The sequence below is a fragment of the Myotis nattereri genome (assembly GCF_964212035.1).
Source record: "Myotis nattereri genome assembly, chromosome: 9".
Taxonomy (NCBI): domain Eukaryota; kingdom Metazoa; phylum Chordata; class Mammalia; order Chiroptera; family Vespertilionidae; genus Myotis; species Myotis nattereri.
Window position 1 is genome coordinate 9648656 of NC_138084.1, and position 21368 is coordinate 9670023.

Below are 21368 nucleotides of genomic sequence, written 5' to 3' on the forward strand. Positions count from 1 at the left end.
TGAACAGCAAAGCTCCTGAGCCAGATGGACTTGGCTGCTCTTTCAAGGGAAGAAGAGTGAGCTCTTCCTCTCTCCCTGGGAAGAGCCACAGCTCCCCACCCCTCCTTCCCACGGTGGGCGGGGAAGCGCCACGGTCCCAGCTCCCGTCCCAGCTGCCTGCGAAACCCAGAGAGAAGCGTCCCCCACCAGATTCAGAGAGAAACTTAGCTGAGAGCAGAGGCCAGGTGCTGAGCCCAGTGGGGCGAGGTTTCAGGACTCAGTCATCTTCCTTCCTGAGGCTCCCTTCCAGCCAGGGGCCGGGCGGGCGGGAGAAGAAAGCCCGCGCGTCCCGGAGCTCCCCGGCCCCCCTGCTGCCCTCCGGGCGCCCGCCCGGGAAACCCCGATTGACGATCTCCTTAGCTCAAGGCGAGGGCGCCCGGGGCCGGCGCAGAGGAGGGCTGGTACGTTTTCAAACCTCTGCCGACTGCTTAGTCACAGCCCCCTCGATTGGGTGTGTCCTTCGCTCGCTCCCTCCCTCTTAGGTCACTTTCAACCCTCAAATAAAAACGGCGCCCAACTTCCGAGGCGCCCTCATTGCCCAGCCAGACCCCAGCCTCCGCCAGGTCCGGGCCGCCGTCCTTGCTCAGTTCTCTACGGTTCCCCAGCCCAGCGCCCCGGGACGCTCCAGCCCCGCTCGCTCGCTCGCTCTCCTCCTCCGTCCGCTCCGCTCCGACACCATGAACAAGTTCGGGTGGTGCGCCGTGTGGGGACTCTGCCTCTTGCAGCTCAGCCTGGCGCAGATCGGTAAGATCGGTGAGTGCCTGCCGCCCGGGCAGCGGGAGGGAGTGACAGGAGGGGGTCTGGACTGACCGGCAGCCGCGCTGCCTGGGCTGACCCTGGGGACCGGAGCCAAAGCGGGTGCTGCAGCTCGGATTTGGCTAAGGAGGGCTAGGGTTTGCGCTAAGCTGTCGGAGAGGTTGCTGGTTGGAAGCACCGCTTTGTGGGCCGGAAAAGAGAAGAAAGTTTGCCGGGCAGGCTGCCGGCGGGCACGCAGTTTTGGGCGAGGTCGCCGGAGCCAGAGCACAAGGCGGAAAGTAACTGTACTCCTGGATGCGCGCAGCGGGTGTCTGCGCGCACAGGCTCCTGCCCCAAAGGCGCTGGAGCCCGGCCGGGCTGTCGGGCTGTGGCGGGCCAGGGCAGGGCTGGGCAGGGCTGGGCAGGGCTGGGCAGGGCTGGGCAGGGCTGGGCAGGGCAGGGGCTGTGAGCCCGGTGGCCACAGACCTGGGCACGGTTGCATGAATGAGAACTGGTGGCCATGAGCTTCCCGGGAAGGGGCCCTGGCTTCTTGCGCCTGCCCATTGCGCCTGGCTTTCAAAGCTCTTACAGTTGGCTCCAGTCAGGGACTGTCTCAGCGTTAGTGGGAGCTGGAACCAGCCCTGCGGGGGAGCTCCTGGGTCTCCACGAGGTGCCAGCCAGGGCCAGGGAGGGTGAATCGGCAGGCAAGGCGATGACTGGGCCAGCTGCTCAGCCCTTGTCAACTCCTGCTTCTGCCAATCAGTTAGGGGAAATCCAGACAGTAATGAGGCGAATATTTCCTGCCTGGCAGCCCTGGAGGAGGACCGGAGCCTGGGCACCAGGAGCTGGGGCCGCCAGGGTCCCATCGCGCCCGGGTCTGTGGTTGTGGAGGGGTGGCTGTGTGTGAGGTATTCTGGCCAAGCCGAGTTCCAGGTGTTTCTTGCCTTTGTCTATATACATACAGATAATTACATGGCTGATTTGCTTATCGCTAGGAAAATTAATTTTCCTTTTAAGACGTGCCAGCTGGGTCATTAAGACAGCTCAGCCTATGGTTAATTCTACCCAGCAAGTATTTATTATACCCAGCTCTGGGGGTACCAAGAAAGTAAAAGACACAGCCCTCACTGGGTACTTCAGACTACGGAGAAGTGGGGATCTCCGAGTTAGATTCCTGAGCTGGAAATAATAGGAATGCGAATAGGAATGACAGCGCTAGCAAGCGTTTATTGCACATTTCGCTACCCCGGAACGGTGCTAAATTCTTTACATGTGTTAGGTCATTTTGCCCTCATGCCAGTGAGAAGTGGCCTGTTATTAGCCTGTTTCATGGGTAGGGGTGGGGGGTTTTACAAATGGAGGTTAAATGACTTGCACGTGTCACGCAGCCAGAGGGTTGGTATGATGTGAGCCCAGGCCCCCTAGCCTGTGCTTGGGCAGAATATGTAGACTCTATGTACGGCGTGGACAAAATCAAAAAGGGATTCGGGGAAAGCAGGGTTGTGGTGGGCCAAAGGCCTTAGCAGTGGCTGAGCCTGGAGAGCCAAAGAGCCCTTGGAAGTCAGACGCGCTTGGGATGGGAGAGAAGAGGGAAACTTGGGTGCAGGGAGAGCCCTGGGCCTGGCCTCAGGGAAGAGGGGCCTCTGGGGAAGTTTACTGGTATGCTACCTTCCTGTGACATCTTCTGCTTTGTTTCTGAGAATTCAGGCTCCTGCCAATCTGTCTGCCTGATTCTTTGAAAGGACCCCCCTCCCCAAACATTGGACGCTGTCCTTACCCTTGAGGTTCTCCCAGAGACCAGCAGGCTCACTCCTGCACCCTTCTCGCCCATGTTCGTGGTCCCTTTGGGCAGCATCATTTGGAGGAAGCACAGAAAGTGCCGGTAGCAATAGCTGCCCGACCCTGGCTTCCATGTGCTTGGAAGGTTGTCTGGGGGGAACTAAGTCTTGGAAAGCAGAGAGACGTGACTTATCCGTGGGCTCAGGCTGGGAGGGAGAGAGCAGAAGCAGAAAGAGGAGGGGGAAGGAAAGGCACTGTTGTTGCCCATTGGGGGGGGGGGGGGCCTCCAGAAGACAAAGAGGAAACTTTGAAAGGGGCAGGGCTTTGGGGAGGAAGAAAGGTCCAACCTCAGTATTGCAAAGCAAAAAGTAGAGAAATGGCTAAATGGAGGGAAACAACATTGGACCCAGAGATCCTGAGCTGGAGAACAGATACCTGGAACTGGGTGTCATATCTGGGAGAAGGAAAGTAGCCTTGGGTCAAGGGCAGGTGGGGTGAGCCCTCGGGCACACATCTATCTCGTCCTCTCGCTGAGGGCCAAAGGCCATTGCTAGGGAATTGCGCCCCTGGCGTTGAGAAAGAGGGGTGCATCTGAGTGCTCTGGGGCTTGGGGCTGGCAGTGCCCTCTGCTGCCTCTGAGCATTAGACACCCCTCATGGGCATTAGAGCGTCGGCTGTGTTTTCCCAGAGGAAGGAGCAAGGCAGCAAAGCTCCATTCCTGCCGAGGTTAGCAACACTTAATTCAGTTCCTCCCCAGATACACACTGGACATCTCTTTCCTGCACGGGCAGGGTGCCAGGCGGGCGTGTTCGAGGCTGGCAGCCAGTAGGAAAAGGTTCCATTTTTTCCCCCCAAATTGCACCACGTGGGAGGGGATGCTGGGCAGCATGAAATTCTTAGTTTATGACAGCTCCCTTTCATTCATTCAAGAAATATTTCTTGACTCAGAGACTCAGAGACGGGACTCCAAGGATCTTTCAGAAAACCCCCTTCTTTTCCCCTAGGAGGAAACAGCTCCTGAAAGAGAGAGAGGCATGGCTTGCCCTCTCTCGGACAGTGTTAGGGTCTCTGAAATGCCACTATCGACCACTGGCATGAGCCCCACCTCGACCCCCTGCCATGGGCAGGCAGCGTGTGGTCTACTGGTGTTTCATGCCCTCAGTAGTGTCTTAACCAGTCATCGCAGTTTCTTATTGACTCCACGTTATACCCAGTTTGAGTTTAATCTGAGAATAATGAGATGGATAAAGTCTTACCTTAAAGCACCGTGGATGCTCAGTGAGGAAGTTCTGTACTGCCTGGGGCTTTCCGGGCCTCCTGGATCATTGCTGGGTCCCTGAGAGTCAGGAGCACCCCAGTTTTAAAAGCCTGACGCTCAGCTAATGCACCATATGCTTCTGCCCAAAGTAGGGGTCATAAGTCCCCAGGAAATACCACTGACGGAGCACCAACTCTCTGCTGGGCATTCAGCGAGGGGGTAGCATAGGTCCTCACCACAGCCTCCATACATTTAGCTCCATTTTCTAGAGAAAGACATGGGCCCAGGGAGATGCCACGACTTTCCCGAGGGCACGCAGCTACTGAGTGGTGAAGGTGGGTTCCCCGTTGGCTCACATCCCCCATGTTAGACTCCGATGCCTCAGCTCCTTTGCCCCATCGCTTTGCCTCTGGCTGACTTTTAAGTCCGGTGCGGATCTCCCACTCTCTCCACCCCTAAGGCCAGCTAACGTGAGGCCTGCCGTGAGTTTCTTCTCTCGCCCCCTCCCTGCCCTGCCCCCTGTCCCCCCCCCTACCCCCCCCCCCCCCGCCCCGCCCCACAGGCTGTGGACGCTTGGCTGCCCTGCCCTGGCCTGTCTCCCCTCACATTTGGCCACAGCTGTCAAGAGATACTAACCTAGTTATTTGTTGCTAAAATAAGTCAGGGCCTTATCAGAGTCCAGCCGCCCTTCTAGACATGCTCTCATTGGCAGGCTTGGAGGAAAGGGAGAGGCTGCCTCTTGTCTCTGAGACAAGTTAGGGCAATGCCCTCCACCTGGAAATGAAGGAGGAGGCTCCACGGAGGGAGGCTCTCAGGTGGACCTCGTAAGCATTAGATGCAAGACCCAGGAAAGCCGCCTCAGCAAACGCTCATTGGAAACCCTGGGGCTTAGCAGGTTTTATGAGCCTCCGTGAGGGAAGGTCTTGAGGACCCGGGATGACACAGTTAGTTCTCTATGAAAGTCAAAGATCTTGAACTGAAAGCCAGCGTGGAGCCCTAGGTGACACGTGCACACCCAAGTGAGATTTCAGATCAGCCTGTGGTATCCAGGCTGGGGTCCCCTGACAGAGGGAGGTGATAGGAAGTAGTCTGTCCTGGCTGGGCTGGAGTTTGCTGGGGCTGGGGCTGGGGCTGGGGCTGGGGCTGGGGCTGGGGCTGGGGCTGGGGCTGGGGTTGGGGTTGGGGCTGGGGCTGGGGCTGGGGCTGGGGCTGGGGTTGGGGCTGGGGCTGGGGTTGGGGCTGGGGCTGGGGCTGGAGTTTGCTGAGGCTGAGGCTGAGGCTGAGGCTGGGGCTGGGGCTGGGGCTGGGGCTGGAGCTGGAGTTTGCTGAGGCTGAGGCTGAGGCTGAGGCTGGGGCTGGGGCTGGGGCTGGGGCTGGGGCTGAGGCTGAGGCTGAGGCTGGGGCTGGGGCTGGTGCTGGGGCTGGAGTTTGCTGGGGCTGGGGCTGGGGCTGAGGCTGGGGCTGGTGCTGGGGCTGGAGTTTGCTGGGGCTGAGGCTGAGGCTGAGGCTGGGGCTGGGGCTGAGGCTGGGGCTGGGGCTGGGGCTGGGGCTGGGGCTGGGGCTGGGGCTGAGGCTGGGGCTGGGGCTGGTGCTGGGGCTGGAGTTTGCTGGGGCTGAGGCTGAGGCTGAGGCTGGGGCTGGGGCTGGGGTTGGGGCTGGGGTTTGGGCTAGGGCTGGGGCTGGGGTTGTGTTTCCCCAGCACCTCCGGTTTAGCTGACTCCACCCAGCACCTAAAAGGGAAGTGGCCCTTGTAAAAGGAGTGGAGCAGGTGGCAGATGCTGCCAGACAAAGCACAGGCTCAAAGGGGATCTTTTCTGCCCCAGAGAAATTCTGGGGGTTTGCACAGCAAGAAACTGATGACTCAATTTCCTTTGTGTCGCTGCTTGAATGGGAAGCACACAACTGTTCTTTAGAATTACCAGGGTTGGCTGCTGCTTCCTCCCCTACATTTAAACCCCACTTTTCACTCACTCAGGAAATTGAAATTGTTCCTAAGCGTGTGCTCCCCCTGAGCTGGCCAGCAAGGCTGCGGGAAGCCAGCCCCATTTTCCAGAATAAGGAAGCGGTGCCTTCTGAAGTTCATGGTTGTGGGTGTGGCACAGTGAGTGTGTGTGTTCCCAATGTGCCAGGAGAGCTGGGATTTCAAACATGCAAATGCTCTGCCAGCTGATACATAGTGGATACTTTGACTAAATGTTTATATATTTTCTACGAACAAATGCATGGCTTGGTGCGACTACAACTCAAAAACTTTGCAAGACCTTTTGCATAAGTAAATTCACAGCTCCGCAACTCCTTAATCCAGTGGTTATCAACCTTCCGAATGCCACGACCCTTTAATACAGTTCCTCATGTTGTGACCCCCAACCATTAAATTATTTTCGTTGCTACTTCATAACTGTAATTTTGCTACTGTTATGAATCGTAATGCAGATATCTGATATGCAGGATCTATTTTCATTGTTACAAATTGAACACAATTAAAGCATAGTGATTAATCACAAAAACAATATGTAATTATATATGTGTTTCCCCATGGTCTTAGGCGACCCCTGTGAAAAGGTCGTTTGGCCCCCAAAGGGGTCTCGACCCACAGGTTGAGAACCGCTCCTTAATCAGTCTATTTCAGCGGTTCTCAACCTGTGGGTCGCGACCCCTTTGGCAGTCAAACGACCCTTTCACAGGGGTCGCCTAAGACCACCCTGCATATCAGATATTTTCATTACGATTCATAACAGTAGCAACATTACAGTTATGAAGTAGCAATGAAAATAATTTTATGGTTGGGGGTCACCACAACATGAGGAACTGTATTTAAAGGGCCAGAAGGTTGAGAACCACTGGTCTAGTTGCTGATGAGGTTGATGTTTGGTTCAGAAAGGTGCACTTGCGGGAGAAATGTTAGTATTCCTCTGTTCTCCACTTCTTGATCATCCCAAAATAGGAAGTTACCAGGAAATGCCACATATTTGATTCTTGCTTGCTAAGGTGGACATACACACGTGGGCGGGCCCTTAAGTGTCTATGCATCTGAACACACGGGGGTATTGCTGGGCAACCGTTTAAGCATTTGTAAGGTGTCCTGTACGGCCCCTCAATGTGTTGAGTACGTTGGCGACTTGAATGTGCGAGACATGGGCCTTGCATCCAAGGACTTTATGGTTCTACGTGGATAGCAGAGTGCAGTCGAGGGACAGCCTGGACACTTTAGAGCAGGGGTCCTCAAACTTTTTAAACAGGGGCCAGTTCACTGTCCCTCAGACCGTTGGAGGGCCGGACTATAGTTTAAAAAAAAAAACTATGAACAAATTCCTATGCACACAGCAGCGGCGGCAAAAACACCTGGCAGGCGGGCCGGATGAATGTTTTTGGGGGGCCGCATGTGGCCCGAGGGCCGTAGTTGGAGGATGCCTGCTTTAGAGGATAGGAATATCATTGCCAAGCAGCGACACAGCAAGGAGGACTGGAGGAATTGATGCCAGAGAGGAGCGCCAATGCAGACAAGATAGGATTTTAATATGCAAAGAGGAGAGGGTGAGAAAGAGGTGTGCATATTTCTGTTACCCTGTTATTAATCTATCCCCCCCCCCCAAGTAAGTTAACTAATTAACTAGCCAAAGTTCTCAACCAACGTTCAGGCACTGACTACTCAGTGCACCAGGCAGTTAGGACTGGAGGGGTCAATGTTGGGAGGGACAGTCCTCGCCTCTGCATAGCTCACAGCCGAGTACAGTGGGGCCTGGACTTACGAGTTTAATTTGTTCTGAGACCAAGCTCATTAAGGAGCTCGTTAACTTAAATTACTCTATCAACTCAATGCAAAAAATCAGGCGAGAGACAGCTGGTATTTCAAAAAACTCATTAGTTTTTTACGGGACACTCGTAAGTCAAGGCCCCACTGTATAGGGTTTCCTGGGTAATGGCTGACTATGCATCTCTGGCTTCCACATGGTAGATTCTGGTTGCGTGCGCCCCCTCCCCAGTCGTGACAACAAACAATGCCAAATTAGGGGGTGTTAAGGTTGCCCCGCTTTGAGAACCCTTGGTGTAACAGGATGGCAGCCATCCCAGTAACCTCAGCTCTGACAATGTGGCATCTGGTTCCCATAGGTCCCATTAATTCGCCTTAAAGCTTCACAGTGAAATCACGCAGGAAGCCTGTGGAGGCCACGGGGTCCGAGTGACTCTCAGACTCCTCAAAGGGGAAAACCCAAACCTGACATATCTTCTCTTACCCGTCTCCTGCAGTGCTGTGGGAGTCCCCTGACGTGAGGGGGCATTTTCATGGTTCCAGCACTCGGTGCTGGCCATAGCTGTTCCTAGTAACTGTTGAACTGATGAACATCTAGAATAGAGAAATAACTCTATCGTCTCTAGGGTCGGTACACCTAAGATGCAAATACGTCCACGTTATATGATAACGGTGGCGATGGCTGTCTTGCTCGGGGCAAGCCCAAGGAGGGCGCTTGGCTGGCCAGTTGCCCACCGTGGGGCTCATGTACTTTCTGCCCAAAGAGGGAGATCACCCATCTGTTTGTGGTTTTGGTGGCTCCTTGCTGGGATGTCTAAGGACAGGGTTACTATTTCTGAGCCAGGACCGGAGGATGATGACACCAACCCCCACATTTAAGCCTCGAAATAGAGCCCTCGGCAGGAGCCGCCCGCTGAGAGGGCTGCTTATTTTGGAGATGCTTACCTGAGGTTAGACTCCCTGGGTGAGAGGCCACACCCGTCCAGCTCCCATGGCTGCTTCTGGACAGTGGAGGCAGCTGAAGGAGCAGCAGACCAGCTTCACAGAGGATTCTTGCCTTCTTGGTGTGGGTCTCCTGCAGCCACTAAACGCGGCAAATCTCAGGGAAGCATGGCATCTGATGGGGAGCCACACTGGCAATGACGACCCGGGCCTCCTCTCCATAGAGCTTGCCAAGTCTGAAGTTGCCCACCACAGGGGCAGGTCCTGCCTATCCTTGGCCTATCTGCCCAGTAAGACTTGGAGACAGGGAGTCAAGCACAGAATGGGGATGGGATGTTGTGGGGGAACAGGACCTCACGGCACCCGATCTCCCCGAGTTTGGGATGCACAACCTGTCCGGGTGTGTCCTGGGGCAAGTACCCCTCCTAAGCGCAAGTGTGGGCAGACAGGTCCCAGGCGGGTGGAGAGGAGCTGAGCCATCAAGGAGGTGATTTGCAAAACTCAAGCCCCCAAAATCCTCTGAGTCTTCAGCTTTTGAGAGTAAAGGTTCATTGCAAAACTCCAGTGGCGGGGAGAGCGTGCTCACCCAGGTTGCTAATTCTGAGCATTTCGGTGGTGTCCTTGCCATTCTCCCTTCGTGGTGCCTGAAAGTTCATCTTTCTTCCCCACACCCTGGCCTCAGAGTTAGAGCTCTTGTACCTTTTGCACTTGCTTCTTTGCAGTAAGTTGATGTTTTTAAGAAATCACTGATACTAGTAATAATAGCAAACAGTTGATAGAAAGCTATCCATGGGCCAGCCACCATTCTAATCGTTCCCTTGTACTAACTTGTTTAATATAGTCCTGTATACTAACTTATATTTCTCCATACTAGTATATTCCTGTCTACTAACTTGTTTAATCCTTACACCAACCTTAAGAAGGAGTTCTGTTATTATCCCTCTTTTACTGATGAGGAAACTGAGGCATAGAGAAATTAACTTGCCCAAGGCTATAGGGCCGTAAGCGATGGAGCTGGGATTCAAACCCGGGTGGTCTGGCTAGTGGGTTTCTGCTCTTAGTGACTACATTACTGTGCTCCTCTTAGTATCTCAAGATGTCAGGGTACCCCCAGAGACTCAAATGAGGGTACCTGGTAGCATTCTGGTTGTTTTCATGAGCCCCATTTGGGAATCGGGTGTGGGTAGAGTCCTGATGTCCATAGAGCTGGTTTTGGCCTCCTTTTTACATTCAATTTCAGAGGAGGGGCTTGGGAATTCAAAAATGAAAAAGAAGGCGTAATGGAAACTTCTTCCCATGCATACTCTGAGCGGCTCATTCATTCCGCTCTCTGGATAGAAGTTCTGTTCTCTTCTGTATGACGGGAAGTTGGGGAGGAGGTGGGACTGAAAGGGAGGGTGAACTGAGTTGTTGGCTCATTATCACATCATGACCTGTCATCTGGATGAAAGGAGAAGATGGCTGATGGGTATTTCTCCCTCATCTAGGCCCTTGACTTTTGATTGGACAAAGCTGGAAAATGAGCTAAACAGAAGCCAAACTCAGCTTAAGAGCCCTTGGTTCCAGGGCCTTTTCTCTACCAGTTGGCACTGATGAGGGTGGGAGGGAAGCTCAGAGAGGAGACCGCCAGGAATCAGGCTGCACTTGTCTGGGCGCAAGGGATTGAGCTGAAGCAGGAAGCATTCTGCAGCTCCTCTTCCCAGCCCCAGCCCAAACCACCGGTCTGGCTTCTATTGGCCCAGCAGGGGACCATTGCCCTGAGAGGTGGGTTTGGCCTGGAGACAGAGATCCATTATAAATTACCAGCTGTCTCAATTGCAGTGCATCTCTTTGCATGAGCAGGTCTGCAGTGCCTTCTAGAAGCACCCACACACCAGTCATGGATCTAGGCAGCATCTTTTTCTATTTCCTCTCTCAAAGAACTCCCCCACCCCCCAAAGATATTAGAGTGATGATTAGGAAGCCCCTTCACCTGTGTTCACCACTGTGCAAATTGAAACACCAGAGAGATACGACATTTCCACGCAGTCAGTACCTGATCTCCTGCTGCTGGCCTAGAAGGTGTTCCTGCTCAGGACCGGACCCCAGTCCAGTCTTTATAGTGCCCCGCCCCCCCGCCCCAGAAGTGTTAAATGAGCATCTACTCTATGCCAGCCACACCTGTTGCCATTTCTGAGTGTGTCCAGTCCAAGAGGCAGAAACCAGCAGAGCTGAGCATCATTTTACAGCCTGCAGGAGACCAGCTGATGTGACAGAGTTAGTTAGCCCCACAGCCACCACTTCCCTACACGGACAGACAAGGGTGCCCACAGGAGCCCTAGTCACGCAGATGCAGACAAAAGCTCAGGGGGAAGTGATGCTTCCACAGACACCTCCTGCCCAGAAGTTTGTCTTTGCAGTGACTTCTCAGTGGTAAGACTGTCTTCCCAATGTCAGCCTTAGAGGTCAGGTACATCCCTCTAGACTACCCTGAGTGACTTTTACTTTCTCTATTGTTTCCTGGTAACTTCTCCCTTACATTTCATAAACACCCTAAAAAGAAGTTCCAGGAATGCCTCTAAGCTGGGTATGCCAATCTGTTCTTATTGGCCCATGAACATATATGCTCCTTAGGAAGAGTCCATGCTTTATGTACATTGTTGTGTCTCTCTAGCCCCCCAGCTGTCAGCACGGTTCCCCACATTTAGTAGGTGCTCAATAAATATTTGGCTGGCTGGCCGAATGAATGAAATTTCTAGATTTGACCAGCAAAGACATCTTTATCATTCCTGACCTTTTGTGATTCTTTTTCATCCTTTAATTTTTTTTTCTGGTCTACTAGTATAAAACCTTTTTATTTTAATATCTTAGTGCCTCCTGTAGTGATCCTCAAACTTCCTTGAAATTGCTTTTCTCTGCATACTCTCCAATTTGAGAATATCTTTCTTGAGGTCTGACATGTCAGGCAAGGCAGGGGAATTTGGGGCTTGTTAGGTTTTGTCCAGAAGAACAGAAATCTTGATTTCCTTTAGGTCTGTCTGCCTCTGTGTCCCAGCACTTACTTTCAAATCTGGCCTCAAGTATAAAGAACCCCAAGCCTCTAAATCATGTTCTCAGTGATCTCAGAGCAAAGATGTTGGCTTTTTGCTTACCATGTTAAAAGAAAAAAAAAGGCGGGGGGCAGGGAGTTGTTTCTTTTAAGGGTTTAATACTGACCATACCAAAGACCAGCAGATATTGAGTGTGGTGGAAGGGGAATGAGAAGGTTTGGCTTTGGAAGAGAGTTGTGTAGAAGGAGGAAGGACAGTGAAATAAAACCTCAGGTCAGGTCCCCTCTCTGCCACTTAAGAACAGCATGAAGTCAGACAGTTGCACATGTTAAGTTCTAGACAATGTTTAGCACATAGTGCTGAGTGTTGAGCACATAGAAGGTGTCTCAAGAATAGAAATGGCTATTCTATGTTAGTTCCTCTCTGTTATTGATTCACTGTGTAAGGCCAAGCGAATCATTTCACCCCATTTGCCTCCAATTTTCCATGCGTAAAATGAGAGGGTTGGATTCTCTGTGGGCCCACGAATACCTAAGCCTCACAAAACTTAATGGAAAGAATGACACAACTACAATGCAGTGCCCCAAAAAAGGTGATGCCTTGTTTGCATTAAATGTCAGGCGTGAATTATTAATCCCTGTCAGAGCAAGCGTATTCACCCAGTTTCACCCTAAACTCCAGTGGGCGAGAATGACTCTTAGGGACGAGGTACTTTGCTCAGGGGACGCCACCGAATCTTCCCAACCACTGGGGCGTGGGCAGGTGAAGAAGCTCAGGCCAGAGCAGCTAGTAAGCCTCAGTCACAAAGCTAAAAATGCAGGAAGCCAGTTCTGGGGTTACCTGCAGGATCTGAAGGTAATATCTGCTATTTTAAACTCTACATTATACAGCATTGCTTTAAGTGGCCAGAAAAGCCACCCCCTGACGAAGAGAAAAGATTGTGTCCTTCACTTTCAAAGTTCCATGAGCATCTTGGATACCTCAGCTTCCCTCAAGGGAACTCTGCCACATGTGGATGCAAAAAGAACCAACATATTCAGCCAAAATAGTGCTTAGAGATTGAGCACTAGTGTCCCATGGGTGGCCATGGGAATCTGAAAATAACAAAACAAAGGAACACCCACACACACCCACACACACACACACACACACACACACACACACACACACACACACATAACCAGGGCACTGAGTAGGTGGACCTTTGAGATGGTGAGTTGCTGCTTCTACTGAGAACCTTCCAGACTTCCACTAAGATATTTCTTTCTTTTCCATGAAACCAGAGCAACTCTTGCTCAGGAAAAATAAAAAAATAAAAGGGAGTCATGAAGACTGTATTACTTAGGAATTTGCCAAAACTGATCAACAACTAAATCTCATGTTGGGGTTCTCACCTTCCATCAGTCACTCAGAATCCTTAGTCAGACTGTTGTGCCCATTTCATATCCATCTGAAATCTGCCCACCAGAAGTTGAAATAAAATAGCAGATGGGTTTGCTTCTCATGTCACACACAATGCTCTCGATGGTGGCTGGCTATGGTTCAGCCGTCTGTATCTCCGGCCAGTCCCCTAGACAGAGCCCTCTAGGAGAAGTGAGAACCCTTGTGTAGCCAGCAGGGGTTTAGCATTTCTCTCTCCGTCTTAGTCACAGGAAGACTGTGGGCAAGTTCTTCCCTTACTGGTGGACTCTGTTTCCCTGGTTGTAAACATGGTGATGAACTCATCAATCCAATTCAATAAGAAGTACTCTGTGATTGGCTCTATGGGGAAAAAAGTGGGAGTAGAAGATTTTGTTTCTCTCCTTAGAGAGCTTACCATTTGGTGGGAGAAAAATTAAACAGAAGAAAGAACTACACAAGATTATATATTATCAAGTGCCAGAAGATGAGGAAAAGCAGCTATGTCTGTGAGTGGCAATTGTATGAGACAGCTTCATGAAGGAGTGGAATTTGAGGATCAGATGAATGTGGGTAAGAAGATGAGAGAGAGAGAGAGAGAGAGAGAGAGAGAGAGAGAGAGAGAGAGAGAGAAGAAGAAGAAGAAGAAGAAGAAGAAGAAGAAGAAGAAGAAGAAGAAGAAGGAAGAAGGAGAAGAGGAAGAGGAAGAAGAGGAAGACGGGAGAGAGAAGAGAGGAGAGAAATTTATGGAAGTGTAAAGAGGAGCTGAAAAGTATGGCTTAATTGGGGTCAGGAGAGGGCTCAGCCTGAGTAAGAGTGTTGAAGAACAGTGAAGGATGAGTTGGCCAGATTCCAGGTGATCAAGTAACACTGGCTCCATCTTACAAGACCCAATTCTTCTGTCACAGAGAAGTTCTCATGACACCCTCCTCAAACAGGGCTAGACAGAGTTCAGAAGCAGGCCAGCTCCAACATTGATTGAGATAGAACTTGGGCAACTTTGCCTGATTGGAGAGTGGCAAGTTAAGAGAATCCCCAACAAGCCCTACAGCAGCAACAGCCCGTGTTACATTTCCCGTTGATTACTAGAGGCTGCCTGGAACACTGTGCTAAGAAGCCAGACCTTAGCTCAGCTACTGAGTTCTGTGATCCATTAGTGATATCTGACACGGGCATAATATAGAGGATTTGACCTCAGGGATCACCCGTAGGTCATCACAGAAGAGCAGCAAACATTCCTAAGTTATGTTTCTGATAGGTCTGGGTAACTCAGGGAATTTAGCCACTCAAATTCAGTCAACTAGTCATGCTGTAGACTCCACCTCCTTCCAGAACAATATAAATGCAGTCTCCTACCCAGAGGAGTGGAGTCTCTTGAGCCTTTTCTTATGATTCATTCCCACTGTTTTCCCATCGTCACCCCAACTGAAGTTAGATGCTGGGAGCCAGGAATCTCCTCTGTGTGAACCAGGACCAGACTTCCTGGCAAAGGTCCCCTTCTCCACATCAGCTTCTCCATCTGCAAACTGAGAAGACAAAAATGATGCCTCACCCAGAGGGGTGATAGGAGGAATTACCAGCTAATGTGAGCGAAGCCTTTGAAGATGAAAGGGCTGTGTGCACACGTTAATTACAACTTTTATCAGCCCTGGAGCCTTTGCATTCTCAGCTGCCACTCAGGGCTCTTCTGTGCCTCCCAAAAGCAGCTGGAGGCAGCATTCCACAGACTGGCCCCACGGGTCCCACTGGTAGCATCCAAGTTAAGAAGGCTGGATTCTGAACTCTGGCCAGCCCACTGTGGGCCGCTCAAGTTTCCCACTACTCATCCCCAAAGGAAAAAGCAAGCCCACTACCTGGGCGGGGAAGATAAGGTAGAACCGAGGTATAAACAAAAGGCTCCAGCAAGCGTTGATTGGAAATAGCCCCCGGGTGAGATTAGGACACTCTGCTCTAATTCCCACCCTGTCAAAGCTTAATTGTGTGACCCTAAGCTACTGGCTTTATCTGTCTGATGCTTCAATACACTGTGAACCACCTGGGAACTAATCCCTCTGCCTCCCCTAGACCTCCCCACCTTTGCCTGCTGGTGTGAAAGTGTTTTGTGCTAGTTGGCAGAAGCATGTGATGTAGAACTACAAGGTCCTATTATTACCTTAAGGTAACTTTCTCCTTTATCTCCGTCTCCTGTTGCTGGTTGACCCCAATCCTTGAAATTGTATTCTTTGGAATGCTCACCAATCTCCTCCCAGCTGCCGCCCCTCCTGGGCCGTGCTTATCTAGGAGGACCTGGTATGTGCCCCGGCTTCTTGGTTCTGCCATTTCCTGAAGCATGCAGATGCTGACAGGCTGGCAGGGGACCGGGGTCCCCGCCAAGTGGAGTCGCAATGCCCTTGCTGGGGTAACTCAGTAAAAGTGCTAGAGGCAAGAATGGGAGGGTGTCCAGATGCTTTGCTGGGGCTCAGAAAGGTGCAGGCTGAACTGGGCCCCTACAGCAGCGCCAAGTATAGATCAGCGGTTCTCAACCTGTGGGTCGCGACCCCTTTGGGGGTCGAACGACCCTTTCACAGGGGTCACCTAAGACCATCGGAAAACATATATAAATACATATTGTTTTTGTAATTAATCACTATGCTTTAATTATGTTCAATTTGTAACAATGAAATTGGGGGTCACCACAACATGAGGAACTGTATTAAAGGGTCGCGGCATTAGGAAGGTTGAGAACCACTGGTATAGATCCAAAGAGGCAAAATAGGAGAAAGAGAAAAAGGACTCTAAATGAGAAGTTATCATGGGCTGGTGAAAAAAGCCAACGATGATGGCATATCAGAATGGGAAAGGGTGCTAGACATTGCATAGCCTACTGGGCATATAGAAACGCTAAGGGAAGGTCATCTCAAAGACTGCAAGTAACTTGCCCAACGGCATGCAACTAGAGTCAAAACCCTGGTCTTCTGACTTGCGATCCAGTGGCCTTTCCATTCCATCCTTTGAGATGATAGAGGAAGAGCACTAAACAAGAGGACAATGGGGCGACCAGGGCAAGAAGACTTGGAATGACAAAGAGAGGAATATAAAAGCATATTGTTTTTTGTAGCACAATGGGAAACAGTATGGGTGGAGCCGACACTGTATACACTCCCCTGGAACTTCCATTGTAGTTGGATCTGGTTTCCTATGCAGTACCTTGTGCATCCATATTTGGTGTTTGTTTTGATCCTTTTTGACTTAATGAGCATTTTGAAACCAGAAGGTCCAGCATAACCTGGCCTGGCTTTTTCCCAACTGCTCTCAGCAATTCTGTGAGTCAAGTCAACAATTGATGGCTTTCAAAGGGTTCATTTGTTCATTCAACACACACTTGCTGAACAGTAAGATGTGCCAGGTGTTCTGCCAGGCACTAGGGATACAACTTTAAACGAGAGACTCAGTTTCTGCTCTCATAGAACTTACAGTCTATCTGGGAAGACAGAGCAAACAGCTAATTATGCTTTTATTTAATTACACTTGAGGTATACTAGTGCATTCTGGGAAGGAAGAGCTCATGTTCTTGAAAAAGCATATAACAGGGTGACCTCATCTGCTCTAGAGCATCAGGGGGCGCTTCTCCAGACATGTGGGGTTAATAGCAGTAACTATCTTTGCAAGATCTCTACAGTTCCTTGGGGGACCTGCTTTTTGGACCCCTCAATTCTATCAGCTTTCATGGAGACAGTCTGGTGGGTGGGGTCAAAGCTCCCCATAGCAAATCTAGCCAGAGCAGCCCCTCTTCTAACTGCCTCACACTTGAGTCCTCTGAGAAAGAGAACAAGTGAAGAAAGCTCTACTCCTCAAAATTCTGTAAGCAACTGGTTTATCATGTCTGTCCTGCAACAGACAGTGGTGGGAAGAGTGATGGGAACCTCCAAGCTGACTCAGACTTTTAGCAGCACATGTTGGGGCAGCAAAGGAACCCAAACTCTGGGAAACACTGTGTCATGAGATATCGGAGTTACTGTAAGCCATGGGGGCGGGGGGATTCATAATTTACTTGGGAATCTTTAGTGCTAAGTCTTAGGTTAGGGTCATATCTCCTCCATTTTATTGTCAGTTTCTTGGTCATGTTTTGAGCACTTTGGTAGCTGGAGTGTGTGTGTGTAGGGGATGGTGTGCAGGATAATGTCCAGCAGCCAAGCAGGTACATCTACTGGGTGTAGGCAGGAGGAATAGGCAAGAACCCTGGGATGTGGATGTCCAACCACTTGGGTACGAGGGCCTTGCTCTTTTATCTCCTTGGTTTGCGGTAAGTACTTAGGGATGATCAGAGTGGATTCTATCAGGAGAGTGGGACAGATACAGTGAGAAAACAAAAGCTATCACTTATGATGCTTTTCGATGAAAGCATAGATAATAATGACAATATTTAGCAATTGGTAGAGTAGGGGCACCAGCTAATTCAAATGGTCAGTTATAAATAACTGTGTCTTACAAATGAGAACAGACTCAAAGGTATCCCTCCGATGATAATATGACATCTGTCTGCTTTTACTCAAATGTGCTTTCTTGGGTAGAAGAGATAGGGAGTTATAGCTATCATGATTGAACATAAGCTACAACCCATCTATGCATCAAACCGTGATGTGTCCCCATGAAATTGTTATCTGTCACATGTTTCTTAGTATATCCATATCAGTGCATGCCAGCTGAATATCTCTGTAAGTAGCAGAGCAATCAACCCTCATAGAGTGACATCTTCCCACAAGAAGTGTAGAGGTGGGACAATGCCAGGAGCTCAGTATTATCAAAAGACCCAGTTTTCTGCCACTCCCAGTGTCTTCCTATAGGTTAGCTCCCTTCACACTCCCAAACTGACTCCCATAGTTCCAGGCATCCTATGAAAAACAAAACAACACCCATCACCGGAAGAAGGAAAGCTTATTCACAAGCATCTCTCCTAAAAAAAGGAGGAATAGCTTTTCCAGAAGTCCTTTTTTCAGAATTGACTTCCTTTTATTTCCCACTGGAAGAGGAGTCATATTCCATGGAATGCCTACACCAAACTGATCATTGACAAGGAGTTCTCTGACCACAGTGCTTGATTTAGACCCATCATGGTCCATCCAATGGAGCTGAGAGTTGGAGCCTCGCCTCCCTGGAAGCATAAGTTTGGGATTTTAGACAAAATCAGGATTCAGTTAGAAGAACTTTGTTGCATTGGTCACAGTGCCTGTTACAAAGAGTAGGGCCTCAATGGGTGTTCACCTACGTGGTGGAATTGTGGTTGGATAGGCTCTACCAGCTAAGGGGAAAAAGGCAAAGCTAAGTGTTTCTAAGCCACACCCTCAACCTTCTGAGAAGACACACCTCATGGGCAGAGTTCACTTGGGGGACACACTGCAGGTTGAGGCTTAGATGATCTGTGGCGTATACTCAGTCGTAATAGCTATAACTTTCTCTTTTCCTCCTCCCAAAAAAGCATATCAGGGGATAACTTTACATCTGTTACAATTTACAAGAAATAGTCTTTTGCACACTTGAGCATTTTTTATTAGAACCTCACTACTGCAACCCTGCTCCCCACCGCTGGCGCTACACCATGCATTAGGACCACTACCTGCAAGATCCATTTTAAATGAATCATGATGACCTTGGATGGGCATCTCTTCCCGTAAAGTATGAGACGATAACCCCGAGGCAGGTAGCTGGCTTCTCTTTCCTATAACTACTCCTAGCGTGTTTTAACATGCTGGAAGTGTTTGCAGCTCCATTATCTGATCTAGCCCTCACATTAACTTCATGGTTAGCATTATTACCCTCCTGCACAGGAGAGAAATTTAGTAACTTTCCCAAGGTCCTAGAGCTAATTAGTGCAGATTCTGGATTTGAACCCTAGTTTCCCACCCTCAGAGCTGCAGTCCCTGCCATCACACCATGTTAGCTCCCCATGGACCTGTCTTGCCTTCAAAGAGTCTAGAATGGACGATTGAAATTTATGTTAATAATTGCCCTTTCATAAGCAGGAAAACTCTTTCCTCATAGGTTCTTTGAGTCTGAATCTCAAGTATCCAACATCCTACATTTTAATAAGCTCAGAAATGAACAGGGGGCGCCTAACCGGTTAGGCTTGGTGGATAGAGCGTCGGCCTGCGGACTGAAGGGTCCCGGGTTCGATTCTGGTCAAGAGCATGTACCTTGGTTGCAGGCACAACCCCAGTGGGGAGTGTGCAGGAGGTGGCTGATCGACGTTTCTCTTCCATCGATGTTTCTAACTCTCTATCCCTCTCCCTTCCTCTCTGTAAAAAATCAATAAAAATATTTTTTAAAAAAATGAACAGGGGGGTTTTCTGGGCCAGCCCCCTGCCTCCCTGTAGTTAGCTAAGGAACCTAACAGCATGGGCGAGGGAGATATCAGGACTTTAAAATTTGTTTTCCATTCCTTTCTTTTTTTCCCCTCTAAATACCATTAAAAGATTTATAATGACTACATGCTGGGAAGAGGAGCCCAAGGGATGTTTAATGTGGACCTTTAGGATGTGATTGCTTCTTACACAGGAAAGGGCTGCTTCTTTTCAGAATCTAATAATGAAAGAGCTAGAGGAAATGGATTCTATTAAACCGAAATGATGTATGCTTTATTTTGAGGGTGAATTTCCTGACCACGAGGCTTGCTGATTAGTAGACTCTCCTGCTGGGTCCCAATCCATCCCTTCAGTTCTCAGGGGAAGTGACATTGCCTTGGAGAGGCATCTCTTGGGGACAGCAAAGCCTTGTGGAGAAAGTCTTCCCTTTAAACTAAATGCCAGCACCTTGCACTTTGTCACAACACTTACTATGCTGTGGACTTGATGAATGTCTGTCTTCTCCCCTGGCCCACAACCTCCAATGGGGCAGTGACCTTGCCTACCTTGGTCAATGCCCTGGTCCTGGTGCCTAGAACAGTACCCTGCACATGGTGGGGGGGGCGGGGGGCACTGAATTTGGGACTCCATTATCTTTCCTGAAGGCCTGTGTTCATTTCAACGTTGGGTTGGTTTTATGAGATGGTGACATACCATGGTGGATTCAGGCTGTGATCAACTCAACTTAAAAAAAAATTACAACTTTAAAAAAACTTTATCATTCTATTCTATTCTATTCTATTCTATTCTATTCTATTCTATTCTATTCTATCCTGTTCTTTCTATTCTATTCTAGAGATAAGAGCTTAAAAACAAGTGAGGGTGAGCCAGCTGGCCGTATCTTCTCTCATTCTCTCCTTGCTCTTCGTGGCTGTGCTCCACCCAGTTCCCATCCCTTCTCCTTGGCTGGCATCACCTAGGAAACAGTCTCTCCTGTGGCTTCTTGGGAGGGCACCTAGGGAAGCTGAAGACGTGCAATGTCTGAGCGCTCAGGAGGGATGTGGAAGACAAGGAGGAAACCTCTCTGTTTAGGGACAGGGAGGACTGGTCGAGGTTTGGGAATTTGGGAATGCAAGCCGTGGGTACTTGAGACTCTTCTTGCTGGGAGCAGAGGGAGGCTCTCCCTGTGGCTCCCTTCTAGAACATGTTTGGAGCAACACTCTTTTCAAACAAACATCATCAGATAATCGCAGCCTTCCTTGAGGACTGTTTCTCAGGGTCTAGGAAAGTCCCCTATTATCTGTTTGCGTATCCTGTTCTTTATATTGTTTGGAAGGCTAAAGTCAACAGCCACTCTTGTGTTCTGCATTGTTTGCATTGTTCAAACCTTTGGAAAACTCATTTGGTTTCTTCTCCAAATGAGCTTTCCACACCCCCTGGAACACATTCAGAAACAGGCCTCACTTCAAACAGGCCAGCCCAGAACAGTGTCTCTCCCAGTCAGGCTCCCTTTCTTCTCCTACAGGCTGGATTTGAGTGTGTTCCGTCAAGCCCACATAGTCCGGTCTCTGGGCCAAGCACAGGCTGTCAGAGATGCACAGGGAGGCTTGAGTCTAATGCCTCCAGTGCTCAGAAAGTGTGTGGGTCCTGGAGTGAGACCTGGGTTTGAATCCTGCCACTCAGCAATTATGTGGTTTAAGCAGTAAACATCGCCGAGCCTCCATTTTCTCGTCTTTAAAAGAGAGTAATAATACCTGCCCCTGTAGGGTTGTGTGAGGACTGCTGTGATCACGTGCATGAAACTCGACAGAGTAACTGGCATGGAGTAAGCATTCATCACCAATCATTGCGATCACTGTTGTTCTTAGACCTGGGACCCTTCCCCTCCACAGTCAGCCCTGACTGTGGTCGTGCTGCTCTTAAGAAACACTTCCAGCTGCCTAGGAGATATTTTCATTCCATTTCTGGGCCAAACATTAGCCAATAAAGCCTCATTTAATTTGGCAGGGAGGGTGCACCAGAGTGCTGACACCCACGGGTGCTTACTGGAACAACTGTTGCTGAGCAGATAAAGCAGCAGCCTGGGTTGCTCTGGAAACGTTGGCTATGGCAGTAGCTCA

The 21368-nt window shown here is 50.1% G+C and overlaps 1 protein-coding gene across 3 annotated transcripts in view; it reads left to right on the forward strand.

Annotated features, from left to right (window-relative positions):
• Positions 1 to 526: 526 nt before the first annotated feature.
• CD44 (CD44 molecule (IN blood group)) overlaps positions 527 to 21368 on the forward strand; it is a gene marked incomplete at its 5' end in the record, with an annotated part of 88529 nt that continues 67687 nt past the window's right edge. Inside the window, one exon of one of the 3 annotated variants that reach the window (XM_081100436.1) lies at positions 527 to 783. In XM_081100436.1, coding sequence (XP_080956562.1) covers positions 717 to 783 — 67 coding nt within the window. Of the gene's footprint in view, positions 793 to 21368 lie in introns of all 3 variants that reach the window. The other 2 variants (XM_081100435.1, XM_081100437.1) reach the window with 2 other exon arrangements.